At 38.0% G+C, this 21,722-nt stretch overlaps 1 protein-coding gene across 4 annotated transcripts in view; it reads right to left on the reverse strand.

The window, feature by feature from the left end:
• Nucleotides 1-3,854: 3,854 nt before the first annotated feature.
• The window catches only part of KLHL7 (kelch like family member 7), a 63,549-nt gene continuing 45,681 nt past the window's right edge, over nt 3,855-21,722 (reverse strand). For all 4 annotated transcript variants that reach the window (XM_067746155.1, XM_067746156.1, XM_067746159.1 and 1 more), the window contains 4 exons: nt 19,716-19,956; nt 17,286-17,487; nt 6,476-6,573; nt 3,855-5,282 (listed from right to left, as the gene is read on the reverse strand). In XM_067746155.1, the coding sequence (XP_067602256.1) occupies nt 4,999-5,282; nt 6,476-6,573; nt 17,286-17,487; nt 19,716-19,956 (825 nt within the window). In that variant the 3' untranslated portion in view covers nt 3,855-4,998. The remainder of the gene's footprint in view (nt 5,283-6,475; nt 6,574-17,285; nt 17,488-19,715; nt 19,957-21,722) is intronic.

The raw sequence follows: 21,722 nt of genomic DNA on the forward strand, positions 1-21,722 counted from the left end.
CCCAAGATCACAGAATTCATTTTATTTCCCCTTTGTATTTCTTTCATAGTGAGAAACTTGGCTCCCATCATTCTTAACGTATCTATTTTGAGCAGTCCCCTTGTAGTAATGAATCTCTCACTATGTTCACTGACTTTTCATCCATGCAAATGCCAGCATGTGTAAGAACTTTGCTGGCATCAAAGACCTAAAATAATACCAGTTAGGCTGAAGCTTAAACAAGGGTGTGTATGGTGCTCCGTGAAGGTGGAGAGGTGGGCAAAGCCAGAATCCTGACTGAAATCATCTGAATAAAGTGCTGTGTGAGATGATGACAGCCTAGGGCTGAGGCATGTAGAACTCAGTAGTGATAGGGGAGGGGTAGGTGGAAATCAGGAAAGTGAGGTCACGGGAAGGAAACATCTGGTTTCAAGGTGGCAGAGTAAAAATGCCTCTGCCACCCTTTCCTCTTGAAAATATCTCACAATGAGGGGAAAAACAAGCAAAAACATCATCTTTGATTATACTAGGAGATAACTGTAATTTCAAACCACAATTTATGAAGACTGAATGCACATAGAAGAGTACATAGTAAATTACTTAGAGGAAGAATCATATTCCTGTAAGATGGACAACTGATGTCCCCAGAGAGGGCTGAAAAGCCACAAGAATTAAGAACCACTAGGTATCACAGAACAGTGGACTGTTTGAAAATCTGTATGAGGTTCAGTTAGAAATCCATTAGGTGACTATCCTTACCTGTTGGGAGATAGGTTCTTTTCTTGAAAAAAGGGAACAAGAGAGGCTTTAGGGTCCAGGATGTAAATATAGAGGGTCAAGTTATGGTACTGACAAAAGAGGAACCGAACTCTGCCTGTTGAATGGCGCTTTGTCTGAGCTCCAGAAATCCTGCAGCCAGGCTTATTGTCAGTCTCTTCCCAGCTTGCTCTCCCACACTCAAGGGGCAGGAGTTTTTAAATTTATATTCTGGAGAATCAAACACCCCAGAAAAAGATCTGTGGATCTCTTACGGATCTCCAACAAAAACAGGCAGCCAGGGGCTTCCCTGGTGGCACAGTGGTTAAAAATCTGCCTGCCAATGCAAGGGACACGGGTTTGAGCCCTGGCCTGGGAAGATCCACATGCCGCGGAGCAACTAAGCCCGTGCGCCACAGCTACGGAGCCTGAGCTCTAGAGCCCACGAGCCACAACTACTGAGCTCACGTGCCACAACTACTGAAGGCTGCACGCCTAGAGCCCGTGCTCTGCAACGAGAAGCCACGACAATGAGAAGCCCGTGCACCGCAACGAAGAGTAGTCCCCACTCACCACAACTAGAGAAAGCCTGCGCACAGCAACCAAGACCCAAATAAATAAACAAATAAATTTATTTAAAAACAGGCAGCCATTTCCTTAACATATGATGAGATTCACTGACAATTCAGCTCACGTTTGTAAACAAAAGTTCACAACTTTTTAATGTCTAATTTTAAATATAAAATGCACAGCCAGGCACCAGATATTTGAGGAAAGACTCCAACAGGAAAGAGCAAAGCAATCTAAAAAGAAGTCAGAGGAAAGAGAAACACACCAAAAATATAAGTAATGTTAAGGAAACTAAAATATCCTCAGACAGGGCAACATGAAACAAGACCAGCATGCTATATAAAAGGACAATCCTAAAAAGAAAATGCTCTTGGAAATTAAACATGGAATAGTGGAAACAAATTCAATGGATGGCTGGAAGATAAAGTCAGGGAAATCTCCTACAAGAACTGAATAAATTATACTCCAATGAAGATGTTAAAAAAAAAAAAAAAAGAACTGAATGAACCAGACCTTGAACCCCATTTTACAGCTTTGTTATCAGAATAGGTTTAAAGCTCTGGAAAGTAAAAAAGCTTTCTAGTTAGTAAGGATGACATTTCAGACAATTTCCCAGTACAGATTTTCTCCTAAAGTAGTTTGAATTACCTTGGGAAGGAGGAAAGTTAGGAAGATGAAAGTAGATTCAAGCTTTTAAAAGTCTTTTGAGGCAACTGTAAGGAGAAAGGGGGTTATTTAAAGGAATGATTTATCAAGTGCTGAATGATGTAACCTGTAAAATATTCTTTCATGTTAGCAAATTACAGGGACTTAGTGAGAGCTGTTTTGGTGCCATGTTTGAGTGGATTGAATTTTTGAAGTTGTTGATGTGTGTTAACACTACCACCATTAAAAAGCAAAATTTCCTTCAAATATCTCCTTTACCCTGGCCTCTGCAGCAAATCCAAAATATTTGCCGTTAACAGTGTATGAGGCAAAAGGAAAATAGACTGCTGGATTTAAAAAAATGGCTCTCTTCATGACTCTAAATTTTCCATGACACTATATGTCACATTTTTGAACGCTAGGTCACAATTGTAATTAATGACTGTTTTTGACAGCAACAATTTTTTTCAAGACATTAAAATTTCATGTTCACACTGTGATTTTCAAAAGTAAAAGCCAAACTGCTATGTCATCAAAGTCGTGTCACTGTAAAAAATATAACATTAACAATCACATATCTACTAAAAAGAAAGTAGAGCACTATACAGGATAGGAATTTTGGGTGGGGGAGTAACAGAAAATATACTCGCCAATATATTGTATTTTTACTCATTATCATGATATTGACAATATCATAGACTATTTCCAGGACAGAAAACAGACACTAATTAGAATTACTAAGATTACTAAGGGAAAAAACCACACACAATTCATTATAACCTACATCAAAGCTGTCTACATACTTATCGTAGTGTGCTCTAGTCAGCAGATACAGCCTAAAGAAAAGGGTAGTTATTTAAAATACCTTAAACAGCTGCATATTCCCATATGGGAAATTATTGTATCAAATTAAGTAATATAACCATTGTAATATGATAAATGGATATTCTACCCTCAAAAAACATTGACACATTTTTTTCAACGGAGAGGAAAATTCAAAATTCAACATAAAAATGTTCAGAATGGGCAAATCTAGAGACAGAATGATTAATGGTTACCTAGGGATGGGGTGTTTGGGAGATGCAACTGGGTTGAATAATGTCTCCTCAAAACTCCAAAATGTGACCTTATTTGGAGACAGTGTCTTTGCAGATGTCATTGGTTAAGATATGGTCACAATGGATTATGAGGAGGGTAAGCTAAATCCAATGACTGTTGTTCTTATAACACCACATGAAGATGCAGAGAGACGAGACACACAGGGAAGAAGGCCCTGTGAAGACTGGGGCAGTGACTGAAGAGATGTAGTTATAAGCCAAGAAACACCAACATTTGCCGGCAGCCATCAGAAGCTACAGGAGAGGCATGGCAAGTTTTCGCCTCAGAGCCTCCAGAAGGACTCAACCCTAACAGCACCTTGATGTAGGATTTCTGGTCTCCCAAATTGTGAAAGAATAAATTTCTGTTGCTTTAAGCAACAAAGTTTATGGTGATTTGTTACAGGAGCCATAAGAAGGTAACACAGGGAAAATGGGGAGTGACTGCTAATAAGGATGGGGTTTCTTTTTGCGGTGAAGAAAGTGTTCCAAAATTATGGTGATGGTTGCATAACTCTGTGAATATATTAAAGACCATTGAATAGTACACTTTAAATCAGTGAACTGTATGACATGTAAATTATATCTTAATAAAGCTGTCATGTACATAAAACCTTACATAAATAGAAATATATCTACCATAATCTTTTTATAATTCCTTTTTCATATAAACATTTTTAGGTTTTAAGCTTATAACCCCCATTATAAAGAAAACAATAAAAATTTAAAGAGAAACATTGTTTCACAAGTTCAAAAAACAACCATTACCTAACACATTTAAAATGAAGAATGAACTTAGCGGTCTACTTGAAGTTTAAAAATATTTAATATTACCAGGTAAAAACATGGATGGTGACAGCTTTACATGGCTCACTCCATACATTTCATAATGTAAAAGGGCAAAACATTACTTGGAAAGAAATGAAGAGTTGGTTTTGTAAAAGATTTACTGACCACATATAAGCAATTAATACAAGATGACAAATATTTAACTCAACTAAAAAACTTTTGGAGACAACTGGGTCAAATATTAATGATGTGCTCTGCTAAGGAAGAGAAATCATGTACCTTTCTAATCTGTAAGAAGTTCAAAATGTATAACTATCAGTGCTATTCTAGTGACCTAGAAATTTGCTATAAGTAGCTTTCTTTTGCTAGGTAATAATTCTTATAATGATTGGATTTTATTTAACAGAGTGAGCACTGAAGAGGCATAATCCTTTTTTAACCCCTGGGAAAAAAAGTGATATAAATTAGTGATGGGTACTAGGCTTGACATTTTGTGTTAAAAAGATGGAACTATTTAATTGGACAGAATATATTTCATGAGGAGTTGGGTACATTTTTAACTCTCAAAATGTGTTTATGAAGTTTTGTGAGATATAAGTGTATGCTTTGACTCACTCTGGCTTGCTTTTAAAATGCAATACATTTGGCACTAAATGGAACAAATGAAGACAAGCAAAATTACGTGAGACTAAGCTGCTCCAACAGAACTGCCTATCTTTGACTTACAATTCATACTATTTCTTAGTTCTTGACTGAACAGAAACAAACAGTCCTAACTACATAGCACTTCTATGATGTATGAAAATAGAATCTAGAGCTAAGATGAGGTTGCTTCTATGGTGAGTCAATACCCCATTCTGCCATAATCATTGTTACAAATGTGAAATTCATTTAAGAATTCATACTTTCACCAAGTGCTTATAACTTTACAAGTTTTCTTGCTAGATATGTTCTTGGTTATGTGGCCAGCTGAAATATGGTCTTTGAATGAAGTAAGAAATCCCATATAAAAGAAAATCTATTTTATAGGAATCTTACTTTACTTGAAACTTCCTTGAAAAGAACAAAACACCAAACTAAAACTTTGTAACCAAACTCTTGGAACAAAGCACTGGTGGCCATACTTTTGAGTCTCCAGTGAGTCTTGAAGTTCACTCATTTTTCATGTTTCAAGGGTTTCTTCATTTGCTCCACAAGTATCAACAACGCAAATTAAACAACTTGTTACTGGAAAAGCTCGGACTTTGGAGTTGGCGATCCATTTGTCTGTTTCAGTGTTATATTCAAGGATGTGTCCTAATCGACCCACACCTTGAAAACCAGCCAAGACATAAACTACAGAGCCGACTGCTGCACATTTGACTGTTACACCCTTCCATGGCATTGGTGAGACCATCTTCCATTCGTTTAATTTAATATCGTAATATTCCACATTGTCCAGACCACCTTCAAAAGAATAAAACGTGAACAGCTATATGAACAATTCTAAGATCTCTTAAAGTAATAATTCTTTGTATTTTTTCCAAACCTCTCATTATGAAAAACTTCAAACATGCAGAAGAGTTGCAAGAAGTTTACAATGAATCCTCACATATCTACCATTTAAATTCCTATTCCTACTTGAACACAACAGAAATTTAACTTAATTTTCATTTGTCATTTTAGAATCATAAATACTTATATTTATTCTATAAAATTAAAGATGTTCTATCTGCTCTGGAAAAATTAAAAAGTAGACCAGTGAAGTTTCCTTCTGATTAAGTTTGATTATAATCATTCAAATGTCCTTCTTTTTCCTTCTACCATTTATCTGTCAGCAGCTTATGAAAAACAGCAATGGACAGAGACAGAAGGAAATAAAGCTATTTCTTTGTTATACTTAAGTAGTGATTAAAGGTACTGACTAAAATAAGCTTTGTGGAATCTTATTTATAGATTCAGTCCAAATTCTACATTATTAAAAGCAATTATTTAAGATTCTTTAGTACAACATTATTTAAGAAAATAAAAAGATCAAATTTACTCATTTAAAAAAGTAGTACCAATATTTTCATGCAACGTTTAAAAATGTTTAGGAAACACTGCCATTCAGAGCCTGAATACAAGTCCTAAAAGTTAAATTAAAAAGTTTTAAAAGTTATATTAAAGTTCAAATGTTTCTGTCACTCAACAGTTTTGTTTTTTTTTTAAATATTTAATTTATTTATTTGGCTGTGTCAGGTCTTAGTTGCGGCATGTGGGATCTTTAGTTGTGGTACGTGAACTCTTAGTTGCACCATGTGGGATCTAGTTCCCAGACCAGGAATCGAACCCGGGCCCCCTGCATTGGGAGCATGGAGTCTTAGCCACTGGACCACCAGGGAAGTCCCCACTCAATAGCTCTTAAGCTAATGTGATACCATTCCCCAGAGGGTATTTGGAAATGTGCTAAAGCCACCTGAGACTGTCACAATGACTGGTGGCTATTACCCACATTCATAGACAGAAATGTTACAATGTTTCATAAACCGTTAGTTCACAGAAACTATAAAAAAAAAGTCTAATGATGTATGTGATCAAGAAACATTTTCATAACTTAAGATAAGGAAATATCAGCAAATTCATTGCAAAAGTTGAAAAAGTGAACTAATTTCACATACCTAAGCCATTCTGACCACCCACAGCAAATATCTTGTCTTTTACAAATACCAGTCCATGATTCTTCCTGGCTTCAATCATTGGACACAGCTCAGTCCATCTGAAAAAACAAAGGAAAGTTTTTAGTATACATGTTCACAAGAAGTAAAAGGACTCATACGAATTTATAAGAAAGGTCTGTTATCCCAAGTAAGCGCTCATTTACCACTCACATATGTGTACACATGCACACACACACACACAAATGTGCGCCTGCATGTCTGGAAAGCTAGAAAACAAAAGTTTAACAGCGGTTTTCAGTAATTTATAGGTGGGGTAAATAGGGATTTTATTCCTTTCAACTCCAATAGGATATGGGAAACAGATGATATCTGGAGACTATTAACATGTCTTTGGAAGACATCCATTTCCTATAGTTCACAATAACTTGTAAAACAGTAACAAACAAAACAGGGAAGATATGTAAGAAAATATAAGGTACTAATACGGTTTTAGTCACATGTGGTTTTAATTAATATTTACATACGGTAAGTAAAACGAATTTATCATGGGCCTCTAGCAATCAGCAAATTAGCATATCTGTTACTATTCACACATACATCTTTAAATATACACTTAGAACTTCAGGCAGCTCCTATCATTCTGTCACGTTTAAAAACTTATTAGCATGTTGCTGTGATCACAGGCACTACTATAAAGAAAGAGGTTGAGAATATAAATGTGGACACAAGGGTTGAAGGATACTAATTCACAGGTAGCAGCATTAAACACACAGACAATTTTGTTATTGTTTTCTATGAGATTCATCTCTCTCTCTCTTTTTTTTTTTTTTTGCGGTACGCGGGCCTCTCACCGCCGTGTCCTCTCCCGTTGTGGGGCACAGGCTCCGGACGCGCAGGCTCAGTGGCCATGGCTCACGGGCCCAGCCGCTCCGCCGCACGTGGGATCCTCCCAGACCTGGGCACGAACCCGTGTCCCCTGCATCGGCAGGCAGACTCTCAACCACTGCGCCACCAGGGAAGCCCTAATATGGTTATTCATAACTCTTCTTTTAAATAATTTAATACATTTAACTTTTCAAAACATAATTAGAGCATAATGATGAACTCTGAAATACCAACAACTCTTGTTGCCTTATATTTACATACTTTTGGTTTGTTTTAAAAATGGTTTGACAGTCACCACTCTCATTTTCTGAGCATTCAGTTAAAGTAAGTCCTCCTGTTTTTCAGGATGAACACACGTGCTCTTCCAGGTGAAAAGACAGGCATTCAGCTCGAAAGTGGGAGAGCCAGTACTTGACCTCCACAGCCTCTCCACACAGTGAGCTGTCAGTGTGTTAAACAGAGGATCTGACTTGGAAAAATTCAATATACATACCCCTTTCTTCTCTAAATATGTCTATGATATAAAATAAGAGAATGTTTTATATATACCTAAGTCTCCTCAAGGTTTAGAATTAAGGAACTTCGTGAAACATCCTTCCTCCTATAATTCACATGCAGAGTATGCACTAGGTCTCTGCTCTCTCCAACCTGAGTTTAGTGTTCAGTAGCTTTTCTCAAAATTCTAACTGTGGAAACTGTGTTGTGTTGTTTCCATAGGTTTCATTTCTTAGCTTCCAATCGAACATATTCTAGTTAAAAAACACTTTAAAAATTGTCAAAACTGGGAAGAAACAGTTTTACAAAAAATACGTTGGATGGACACAACATATTAGAAAGGAAATCATAGTAGTATATAACATCTTTCATTATGAGATTTGGATAATCATATTCACATTAGCTTTTCACTTAGGAAAATTTAGAGAATATAGAGAATTCAAATTTAATACATAAGCTCAATATATATAAAAGAAATGGTAAATTGTGTAAGTTTTAAAATATTCCCCAAACTGATTATATTCACCTAGTTTTAAAAAATACTGAAGTTGTAGAATCCCTTTATACTCTTTCTCTGCACTGATACTGCCTGAATAAAGATCTCAGAATTTAGAAGCCTGGAGTTCATATGGTATGGGCTCTACTCCAAGATATTTTTTAGAAACGAAACAATAATTAGGCAGCAGAATGAATGAGATTACAGTTTTCCAACTAGTATGCTGTAATGCTTTTTGAGTATAGGATTTATGTGAGGTAAAGCAGAGACTGATACAGGAGGGAGGACAGTTGGTATATACCCTGCTCCTATGGTTTAGGACAAGAGGGGATGGATAGATAGCTGGATGGATGGATGATGGGATTAGGATAAGGTGTATCCCCAGTGTGCCCTGGCAAGTACAAAGGTACAGTTTAAAAAAACATTGGGAGAAAGAGACTTCCGGGAAGATGGCAGAAGAGTAAGACGTGGAGATCACCTTCCTCCCCACAGATACACCAGAAATACACCTACATGTGGAACAACTCCTACAGAACACCTACTGAACGCTGGCAGAAGACCTCAGACCTCCCAAAAGGCAAGAAACCCCCCACGTACCTGGGTAGGGCAAAAGAAAAAAGAATAAACAGAGACAAAAGGATAGGGACGGGACCTGCACCAGTGGGAGGGAGCTGTGAAGGAGTAAAGGTTTCCACACACTAGGAAGCCCCTTCGCGGGCAGAGACTGCGGGTGGAGGAGGAGGGGAGCTTCGGAGGCGCGGAGGAGAGCACAGCAACAGGGTTGCGGAGGGCAAAGCGGAGAGATTCCTGCACAGAGGAACGGTGCCGACCGGCACTCACCAGCCCGAGAGGCTTGTGTGCTCCCCCGCCGGAGCGGGCGGGGCTGGGAGCTGAGGCTCGGGCTTCCGTCGGAGCGCAGGGAGAGGACTGGGGCTGGCGGCGCGAACACAGCGTGAAGGGGGTTAGTGCGCCACGGCTGGCCGGGAGGGAGTCCGGGGAAAAGTCTGGACCTGCCGAAGAGGCAGGAGACTTTTTCTTCCCTCTTTGTTTCCTGGTGCCCGAGGAGAGGGGATTAAGAACGCTGCTTAAAGGAGCTCCAGAGACGGGCGCGAGCCGTGGCTAAAAGCGCGGACCCAGAGACAGACATGAGACGCTAAGGCTGCTGCTGCCGCCACCAAGAAGCCTGTGTGCGAGCACAGGTCACTACCCACACCCCCCTTCCGGGGAGCCTGTGAAGCCCGCCACTGCCAGGGTCCCGGGATCCAGGGACAGCTCCCCCGGAAGAACGCACGGCGCGCCTCAGGCTGGTGCAACGTCATGTCGGCAGAGGCCGCCGCAGGCTCGCCCTGCATTCCGTGACCCTCCCTAACCTGGGCCTGAGTGAGCCAGAGCCTCCGAATCAGCGGCTCCTTTAACCCCGTCCTGTCTGAGCAAAGAACAGACGCCCTCCGGCGCCCTACACGCACAGGCGGGGCCAAATCCGAAGCTGAGCCCCTGGAAGCTGTGAGAACAAAAAAGAGAAAGGGGAATCTCTCCCAGCAGCCTCAGAAGCAGCAGATTAAAGCTCCACAATCAACTTGATGTACCCTGCAGCTGTGGAATACATGAATAGACAACGAATTATCCCAAAATAAGGAGGTGGACTTTGAGAGCAAGATTTATGATTTTTCCCCCTTTTCCTCTTTTTGTGAGTGTGTATGTGTCTGTGTGAGATTTTGTCAGTATAGCTTTGCTTCCACCATTTGTTCCAGGGTTCTACCCATCTGATTTTTTGTTTTTTTCTTATCTTTTTTATTTTAATAACTTTATTATATTTTATCTTTATTTATTTTACTTTATCATCTTTCTTTTTTCCCTTCCTTCCCTCCTTCCTCCCTCCCTCCCTCCTTCCTTCCTTCCTTCCTCCTCCTCCTCCTCCCCTCCCCCTCCTTATTCTTATTCTTTCTACTTTTTCGCCCTTTTCTTCTGAGCCGTGTGGATGAAAAGCCTCTTGGTGCTGCAGCCAGGAGTTAGTGTTGTGCCTCTGAGGTGGGAGAGCCAACTTCAGGACACTGGTCCACAAGAGACCTCCCAGCTGCACATAATATCAAATGGCGAAAATCTCCCAGAGATCTCCATCTCAACACCAGCATCCAGCTTCACTCAACGACCAGCAAGCTACAGTGCTGGACATCCTATGCCAAACAACTAGCAAGACAGGAACACAACCCCACCCATTAGCAGAGAGGCTGCCCAAAATCATAAGAAGTCGACAGATACCCCAAAACACACCACCAGACGTGGACCTGCCCACCAGAAAGACAAGATCCAGCCTCATCCACCAGAACACAGGCACTAGTACCCTCCACCAGGAAGCCTACACAACCCACTGAACCAACCTTAGCCATTGGGGGCAGACACCAAAAAAAACAGGAACTACGAACCTGCAGCCTGCAAAAAGGAGACCCCAAACACAGTAAGATAAGCAAAATGAGAAGACAGAAAAACACACAGCAGATGAAGGAGCAAGATAAAAACCCACCAGACCTAACAAATGAAGAGGAAATAGGCAGTCTACCTGAAAAAGAATTCCGAATAATGATAGTAAAGATGATCCAAAATCGTGGAAATAGAATAGACAAAATGCAAGAAACATTTAACAAGGACCTAGAAGAACTAAAGATGAAACAAACAATGATGAACAACACAATAAATGAAATGAAAAATACTCTAGATGGGATCAACAGCAGAATAACTGAGGCAGAAGAATGGATAAGTGACCTGGAAGATAAAATAGTGGAAATAACTAGTGCAGAGCAGAATAAAGAAAAAAGAATGAAAAGAACTGAGAACAGTCTCAGAGACCTCTGGGACAACATTAAACGCACCAACATTCGAATTTTAGGGGTTCCAGAAGAAGAAGAGAAAAAGAAAGGGACTGAGAAAATATTTGAAGAGATTATAGTTGAAAACTTCCCTAATATGGGAAAGGAAATAGTTAATCAAGTCCAGGAAGCACAGAGAGTCCCATACAGGATAAATCCAAGGAGAAATACGCCAAGACACATATTAATCAAACTGTCAAAAATTAAATACAAAGAAAGCATATTAAAAGCAGCAAGGGAAAAACAACAAATAACACACAAGGGAATCCCCATAAGGTTAACAGCTGATCTTTCAGCAGAAACTCTGCAAGCCAGAAGGGAGTGGCAGGACATATTTCAAGTGATGAAGGAGAAATACCTGCAACCAAGATTACTCTACCCAGCAAGAATCTCATTCAGATTTGATGGAGAAATTAAAACTTTTACAGACAAGCAAAAGCTGAGAGAGTTCAGTACCACCAAACCAGCTCTACAACAACTGCTAAAGGAACTTCTCTAGGCAAGAAACACAAAAGAAGGAAAAGATCTACAATAACGAACCCAAAACAATTAAGAAAATGGGAATAGGAACATACATATTGATAATTACCTTAAATGTAAATGGACTAAATGCTCCCACCAAAAGACACAGACTGGCTGAATGGATACAAAAACAAGACGCATATATTTGCTGTCTACAAGAGACCCCCTTCAGACCTAGAGACACATACAGACTGAAAGTAAGGGGATGGAAAAAGGTATTTCATGCAAATGGAAACCAAAAGAAAGCTGGAGTAGCAATTCTCATATCAGACAAAAGAGACTTTAAAATAAAGACTATTAGAAGAGACAAAGAAGGACACTAAATAATGATCAAGGGATCGATCCAAGAAGAAGATACAACAATTTTAAATATTTATGCACCCAACATAGGAGCACCTCAATACATAAGGCAAATACTAACAGCCATAAAAGGGGAAATCGACAGTAACACATTCATAGTAGGGGACTTTAACACCCCACTTTCACCAATGGACAGATCATCCAAAATGAAAATAAATGAGGAAACACAAGCTTTAAATGATACATTAAACAAGATGGACTTAATTGATATTTATAGGATATTCCATCCAAAAACAACAGAATACACATTTTTCTCTAGTGCTCATGGAACATTCTCCAGGATAGATCATATCTTGGGTCACAAATCAAGCCTTGGTAAATTTAAGAAAATTGAAATTGTATCAAGTATCTTTTCTGACCACAATGCTATGAGACTAGATATCAATTACAGGAAAAGATCTGTAAAAAATACAAACACATGGAGGCTAAACAATACACTACTTAATAACGAAGTGATCACTGAAGAAATCAAAGAGGAAATCAAAAACTACCTAGAAACAAATGACAATTAAAACACAATGACCCAAAACCTATGGAATGCAGCAAAAGCAGTTCTAAGAGGGAAGTTTATAGCAATACAATCCTACATTAAGAAACAAGAAGCATCTCAAATAAGCAACGTAACCATACACCTAAAGCAATTAGAGAAAGAAGAACAAAAGAACCCCAAAGTTAGCAGAAGGAAAGAAATCATAAAAATCAGATCAGAAATAAATGAAAATGAAATGAAGGAAACAATAGCAAAGATCAATAAAACTAAAAGCTGGTTCTTTGAGAAGATCAACAAAATTGATAAACCATTAGCCAGACTCATCAAGAAAAAAAGGGAGAAGACTTAAATCAATAGAATTAGAAATGAAAAAGGAGAAGTAACAACTGACACTGCAGAAATACAAAAGATCATGAGAGATTACTACAAGCAACTCTACGCCAATAAAATGGACAACCTGGAAGAAATGGACAAATTCTTAGAAAGGCACAACTGCCAAGCAGCTGAATCAAGAAGAAACAGAAAATATGAACAGACCAATCACAAGCACTGAAATTGAAAGTGTGATTAAGAATCTTCCAACAAACAAAAGCCCAGGACCAGATGGCTTCACAGGCGAATTCTATCATTTAGAGAAGAGCTAACACCTATCCTTCTCAAACTCTTCCAAAATATAGCAGAGGGAGGAACACTCCCCAACTCATTCTACGAGGCCACCATCACCCTGATACCAAAACCAGACAAGGATGTCACAAAGAAAGAAAACTACAGGCCAATATCACTGATGAACATAGATGCAAAAATCCTCAACAAAATACTAGTAAACAGAATCCAACAGCACATTAAACGGATCATACACCATGATCAAGTGGGGTTTATTCCAGGAATGCAAGGATTCTTCAATATACGCAAATCAATCAACGTGATACACCATATTAACAAATTGAAGGAGAAAAACCATATGATCTCAATAGATGCAGAGAAAGCATTTGACAAAATTCAACACCCATTTATGATAAAAACCCTGCAGAAAGTAGGCATAGAGGGAACTTTCCTCAACATAATAAAGGCCGTATATGACAAACCCACAGCCAACATCGTCCGCAATGGTGAAAAACTGAAAGCATTTCCACTAAGATTAGGAACAAGAAAAGGTTGCCCACTCTCACCACTCTTATTCAACATAGTTTTGGAAGTTTTAGCCACGGCAGTCAGAGAAGAAAAGGAAATAAAAGGAATCCAAATTGGAAAAGAAGAAGTAAAGCTGTCACTCTTTGCAGATGACATGATACTATACATAGAGAATCCTAAAGATGCTACCAGAAAACTACTAGAGCTAATCAATGAATTTGGTAAAGTAGCAGGATACAAAATTAATGCACAGAAATCTCTGGCATTCCTATACACTAATGATGAAAAATCTGAAACTGAAATTAAGGAAACACTCCCATGTACCAATGCAACAAAAAGAATAAAATATCTAGGAATCAAGCAACCTAAGGAGACAAAAGACCTGTATGCAGAAAATTATAAGACACTGATGAAAGAAATTAAAGATGATACAAATAGATGGAGAGATATACCATGTTCTTGGATTGGAAGAATCAACATTGTGAAAATGACTCTACTACCCAAAGCAATCTACAGATTCAATGCAATCCCTATCAAACTACCACTGGCATTTTTCACAGAACTAGAACAAAAAATTTCACAATTTGTATGGAAACACAAAAGACCCCGAATAGCCAAAGCAATCTTGAGAACGAAAAACGGAGCTGGAGGAATCAGGCTCCCTGACTTCAGACTATACTGCAAAGCTACAGTAATCAAGACAGTATGGTACTGGCACAAAAACAGAAATATAGATCAATGGAACAGGATAGAAAGCCCAGAGATAAACCCACGCACATATGGTCACCTTATCTTTGATAAAGGAGGCAGGAATGTACAGTGGAGAAAGGACAGCCTCTTCAATAAGTGGTGCTGGGAAAACTGGACAGCTACATGTAAAAGTATGAGATTAGATCACTCCCTAACACCATACACAAAAATAAACTCAAAATGGATTAAAGACCTAAAGTAAGGCCAGAAACTATCAAACTCTTAGAGGAAAACATAGGCAGGACACTCTATGACATAAATCACAGCAAGGTGCTTTTTGACCCACCTCCTAGAGAAATGGAAATAAAAACAAAAATAAACAAATGGGACCTAATGAAACTTCAAAGCTTTTGCACAGCAAAGGAAACCATAAACAAGACCAAAGACAACCCTCAGAATGGGAGAAAATATTTGCAAATGAAGCAACTGACAAAGGATTAATCTCCAAAATTTATAAGCAGCTCATGCAGCTTAATAACAAAAAAACAAACAACCCAATCCAAAAATGGGCAGAAGACCTAAACAGACATTTCTCCAAAGAAGATATACAGACTGCCAACAAACACATGAAAGAATGCTCAACATCATTTATCATTAGAGAAATGCAAATCAAAACTACAATGAAAAAAAAAAAAACTACAATGAAATGTCATCTCACACCAGTCAGAATGGCCATCATCAAAAAATCTAGAAACAATAAATGCTGCAGAGGGTGTGGAAAAAAAGGAACACTCTTGCACTGCTGGTGGGAATGTGAATTGGTACAGCCACTATGGAGAACAGTATGGAGGTTCCTTAAAAAACTACAAATAGAACTACCATATGACCTAGCAATCCCACTACTGGGCATATACCCTGAGAAAACCACAATTCAAAAAGAGTCATGTACCAAAATGTTCATTGCAGCTCTATTTACAATAGCCTGGAGATGTTAACAACCTAAGTGTCCATCATCGGATGAATGGATAAAGAAGATGTGGCACATATATACAATGGAATATTACTCAGCCATAAAAAGAAACGAAATTGAGCTATTTGTAATGAGGTGGATAGACCTAGAGTCTGTCATACAGAGTGAAGTAAGTGAGAAAGAGAGAGATAAATACCGTATGCTAACACATATATATAGAGTTTAAGAAAAAAAAAATGTTGTGAAGAACCTGGGGTAAAACAGGAATAAAGACACAGACTTACTAGAGAATGGACTTGAGGATATGGGGAGGGGGAAGGGTAAGCTGTGACAAAGCGAGAGAGAGGCATGGACATATATACACTACCAAACGTAAGGTAGATAGCTAATGGGAGGCAGCCACATAGCACAGGGAGATCAGCTCGGTGCTTTGTGACCGCCTGGAGGGGTGGGATAGGGAGGGTGGGAGGGAGGGAGATGCAAGCGGGAAGAGATATGGGAACATATGTATATATATAACTGATTCATTTTGTTGTGAAGCAGAAACTAACATACCATTGTAAAGCAACTATACTCCAATAATTAAAAAAAAAAACATTGGGAAGTATTAAGTGTGATGATCTCAAGAGATTTCCTAGTCTAGACACTTAGCAAAAGATATGTTTCAAGATAAGCTTCTTTCAATTCTATCCCTAACGTGGGTGACTAGTTGAGCAAAAAATGAGAAAAGAACAATTGTAATTGCACTTTTCTTTGGGAAAGGAGTTACTGATTTTGCTTCCTTAAATCCTTCAAAAATAGGTGGGAAGCATAAATAACTACAAATGACAATCATATTTTATAATTAAATCTTTATGCTTAATTTAATAAAAGCAATAGCTGGAGTAGAAGACTTCTATGTTTTGTAGCCTGGAAATATTTCCTAAGTACAAAATTTGAGCATAAGAGTTTTGGTGCGGCTCTTTGGCATAACATTTACGTTGAACATATTTGCCCAATAACTTGTTCTAGTAAAGGAAGAACAATCCTTTCAAACGAGCAAGTTAATTTTTTTATTGAAGGTCTTTGGATGTTTCTGATTATCAACAAAAGGTCTGACTGGAACATCACCTGCGTTCATTTTCTTGTTAGTTAATTACACTATACTTACCACCCCCACTATCAATAACTGGCTCATATCCTTTGGCTGTATTGAATGGGTTCCATCATTAATTACAAGATCAGAAAAACGGGCTAACCGTTTATTTCTTTGTATTTTGCCTTTTAAAAGCATTTATTTTACTTCCCAGTTGACTTAAGAATATTTTACTTAGGGACTTCCCGGGTGGTCCAGTGGTTAAGCCTCTGTGCTCTCAATGCAGGGCGCCCGGGTTTGATCCCTGGTCAGGGAACTAGATCCCACATGCCGCAGCCCAATAAATAAGTAAATAAATATTAAAAAAAAAAGAATAATTTTATTCAATAAATATGAATCCAAACATACTTTAGTAAGCACAAACTCAAAAAAGACATTATACCTAGGGGTATGGTTCATTAATGCCACGAACCAATACATAATATTTCTAACTAAAGGCAAATTTACTACTGGTCATAAATTGTTTCCCCCTCTCTACACTTCCCGATCTCTCAAACAAAAATATTTTGAGTTTGATGAATCAGTCATATTTTCTTATTCACAGACATTTATTTATTGCACAAGCAGGAATAGAAAGAGAGGGGCTCCCATGGGGTATAAGGTCAAGCTATTTCTTAAGGTGTAGAGGAAGGGTCAAGGCTATAAACATGCCCCTGACCCTAGCACATTCAAAAATCCTTCTGCTGGGTTCCTTCTGCCTTTTGACATCTTCTTCCATTGAGCTTATAGAATACAATTAATTGTGTAGTAAGAGTTTTAAACTGATACATACGTTTCTGTGGCAGGATCATAAACTTCACAGGAATTCAGTACTCGCCCAGAAACATTGTTCCCTAAACTTCCACCGCAAACGTAGATCAGGCCGTTGGCTTCCACCATCCCATGGCTGCAGCGCTGAGTCAGCATGCTGGGCTTTGTGTGCCAGCTTTCAGTTCTTGTATCATAGCACTCAAATAAATACAGAGCCGAGTTTCCTGTAAAAGAAAAGGACCCCATCTTGCTTAACTTAGTGTGTATGTGGGCCTGGAGTGAGTTGACTGTAGAGTTGAATCATTAATTACTGGAGGAAAGAATTTAGGGTTGTAGAGTCTTTGCTCAATCGACAACAACAAAACGTAGAAATAGTTTCAGAAAAAGCTACCTCTGTTTGTATAGACCTTGGAAAATATTCAGAAAAGGATCTGCTGGAGAGACTTATTAATTGGTAATTAAACAACAAAAAAAAAGAAATTGGTTTGATTTCAAAAGATTTTCAAATTAAATAAGAAACATTATGTATGTCTTCCAGCCCAGTTATGATGATGGGAATTAACTGAACCTCAAATGTTTATAGAGAGGGGGAAAAACACAGCTGTTTACAGATGGTAAGTCTATACCTTAATATATGAAGACTACTATCTGAGAGTATCCTCAGGCTTGTCATTTAATGTTCTGCAACAGCCACTGCATCATTAACAAAACTGTTCTTCCTGACTGCTCTCAGCAGTTGTGTGGGTAGGCCCTGAAGTCATGCCGGTCCATTCTTGAATATACACTCAAAGTATCGTTATGTGTTTCTGGTGTACTTTGATTATACATTTTAACAGCAAAACACACCCATCCTGTTTTGCAACTTCTGCACATTTTAGGAGCTCAATAAAGACTTTTAGAAATGATACCATTAAAGATCAAGTGCTTTTTTTCTTTCCCAAGAAAAACGAAGCTAGAACTTTATCAAATTATTGCTCCCTTCCCACTTTTCTGGACTCTTCTAACGCTTAAAAGCAATAACACACTTATAAGTCTCTATCAAAACCAAAGCCTATGAAGAGCAAAGTTCAAAGAGTAACAAACAGAAGAAGTAATAGTCATGACTAACAGCAACTTCTTTTTAACTTTTTAAACATTTCAAATTTGGCAGATTCAGTCGGCTGACACTAAAGGGAAATAGTATATAGCAGATTAAAAAGAGTTACTATTTAAGTCAAAAACTGACTTAGTAGAGTAAATGCTGAAGAAATGAAGTTATCTACTATACTTTCCACAAAAAAGTATATGTATAAAACACTCAAGTGTTTTAGAAAATCATAATCTTTTATGATTTTCAAGTCACATTTAGAAAATCATAATCTTTCTTGTATTCATTTTGCATCTAGTGGGAGTGGGGGTAGAAACTTAAAACAAATAAATATGCTGACCAAAAGTAAAACAGTCTTTGGGCTAATATAAAAATCATAAAAGAAAACAAAAAGACAACGTTTAAATTCCATACTTTAGATTTACTTGGTCTTCCTAGTTTTCTTTATAAGCCCATTATTTAGCTAAAGAAATTACTTGAAAAGATGAAAGCATATAAAAACTAGTCTGCACCTAGAATATTCATTTAGAAAAATTATTCATTTAATAAACGAACACTAGTGGACACTTATAAATTATCCGTCAATGAGAAAGGTTTTTATACCCATACCCACACCCTGTTCTGATCAATAAGCTTAAGATACCACTTCCAATCATTACATTAAAAAGTTAAAGAATAGGGAGTTCTCTGGTGGTCCAGTGGTAAATAATCTGCTTTCCAATGCAGTGGACACTGGTTCAACCCCTGGTTGGGCAACTAGGCCCACGTGCTTCAACTAGACAGCCCGAGTGCTGCTAACTACAGAGCCCGTGTGCCACGACTAGAGACAGAAAACCTGCACGTCACAACTAGAGAGAAGCCCACGCGCCGCAACGAAGATCCCGCATGCCACAACGAAGACCCGACGCAGCCAAAAGAAAAAAACAAAGTTAAAGAATAAAGCAAATGAAAAAGATTATTCTTACTTTTTTCTGATACAAAGAAAGCAGAGATAATACAGATTTTAAAAGCCTGAATGTGGGTCTATGAGTAAGCCAAACTCCAAAATCTTTAAAGCAAATAATATTACGTATATAAAATAACTAATCCAGATGGCAACAATGAAACTAAAATCCAGATGACGTCAATGAAACCGTTGTCATGACAAAAAATGGACAGTTAACATAATCTAGGAAGTTGAAGTTCTCGTAAATTAATGACTTAGAAAGAGTAAGGTAAACCTTCAGGGAAATGTGCTCTAAAATATGACAGATATGTATTTAAATTTGTCAAAAAGTACCTGAACAAATAATACCAACTCTGTTTAAATATGAAAGCCAAGACCCTCAGCTTTAAAGCACACACAAATACTGAATAAGTCCTTACCAACTTCGGAACCTCCAGATGTATAAATTTTGCCTTCTGCAGCGCAGGCAGCAAGGCTGTCTCGAGGTGTTGGAGGGCCCAGTTTGGAATACCAGCTATCTTTAACGACATTATAGCAGTCCATTCGTTTTATGGGGAAAAGCTGAGAGCCACCCAAAATGTAAACTACATTGTCCCAAAACACGCATGCTGCGTCTCTTCGTTTTTCAAAGGGGCAGCGGATGTCTGTCCAGCTATAATCCTGTAACAGGAAAGGACAGGAAGATTTCAGTAATGGAAAACTATAATAGGAAAGGATGAAGCAAAGATATAATTGAGAACATACAAAACATAAGAATATGTTAAATTTATCAGAGTACATATAAGAATGTTTGGCTTGAGACTATTATTTAATCTTGCATGATTTCTTCAGAATGTTGGTTAGTCGTGGCAGAAGGCAAGAGGAAGACAGTGACGGCTTTGGGTCTTTTCTGGCTCTAAAATAAACCTTAATACATTTGTATGTATCACCAACACCCCGTCTTCTATTCCTTCTGTTACTGAGGATAACAATACAAGAAAATACTAAAATAAGCAGTTTTGTTATTTAAAGAAAGATTTTTTTTTTCAAATGTAAATATGCGCATCCCTTCTTTGCCGGATGTGTAGGGATATAAAGAATCAATGGATAATCTGAAGCTTTAACTGCCATTAACCTACTAATGTCTAAAGCCAGAAGGCATTTTGTAGACTTCTGAGAGATATTAATTTTCCGTAAATATTCAGGTGAGCCAGTATAGTCAGCCAGACTCTTAAAGCTGTGATAATATGAAATACTTGAATAACCTGAGTAGTCTGGAAACTTTTTTCTTCTCAATGAGAAGAAATGGGCACCTATCAGTACTTCACAATAAAGGCTGTTCACAGCACCACTGATTCCTACGTTTGATGACATCCAAGGACACCTGTGCCCTTCTTCTATGTAAATATGTGGGGGAATGCTCCCAAAGTTATAGCTTGTTGGATCCTCCCCCTTTTAAAGCAAGGAAGTTACAGTGTTCCTGCTGCTTTCTGAAAATGGTTGAAAATAATTAGGGTCAGATAGAAATCCAAATAATTTCCAATCTCATCAATCAAAGCACTGTGATTTATTAATGTGGATTTCCCTTTGGGAAAATTTGATATCTATCATGCTAATGTCCTGTTTTTCAGGCATTCACTGAATTAGATCAAAGCATCGTAGAACGTAAGAAATGGTCTCTCAGGTAAAAGAAGAGTCCCTGATTGAGAATATCTTGACTCCTAGTGATGATAAACATTCTGCTTTTTAGGTGACCAGAGAAACAGAGCCTTAATCCCTTCCTTATTCTCAAATTAGAGTATATGAGGCCCCCTGGGTTACTCAGTGGTATTTTTATTGGTAGGCACACAAAACTGCAGGATAAACGTAACATCTTCCTGAAGCTTCAGTTTTACTCAATGGATTTGAAAAACTGAGGAAGAATATTTTAAACATTTGTTTTCTTGGGGAAACTGTGTACCACAGAGTGAAAAAAAAGTAAGCGATAAAATATTCTACAGGGAGCAATACCTCAAAAGTAAACAAAATTACTCTCTTACATATTATGCAGATCTACTCGTAGCTCCTACCTGACCAGGTTCATTAGCAGAGAAATACAATTTCATTAATAAGGTACATTAACTTAGTGAATCTCAAGTCTTGCCACTCTTACACCCAATTTATTTGATATTATTAGAAAGTAATATGCAAATTTTCCCATAATTTCTAAAGACATCCTTAAAAACATTATCTTTCTAAACTCTTCCTTAATTTCAGGATGAGAAAGTTGGCCAGATATTTTTTGAAATGGTCTCCAAGACCTGATACTCTTCAAATTAAAAAGAACTGCCCAGGTAGAAGCTGGAACTGAAAAAACAATATACTACTTCTTTTAGCTAGATGAGCTTAAACACTTAGACACTAAGGTTATGAGGTTCCAAAGAATGAAATAATTTCAAAGAGCTTGG

Source organism: Pseudorca crassidens, chromosome 8, assembly GCF_039906515.1.
Source record: "Pseudorca crassidens isolate mPseCra1 chromosome 8, mPseCra1.hap1, whole genome shotgun sequence".
Classification (NCBI taxonomy): Eukaryota; Metazoa; Chordata; class Mammalia; order Artiodactyla; family Delphinidae; genus Pseudorca; species Pseudorca crassidens.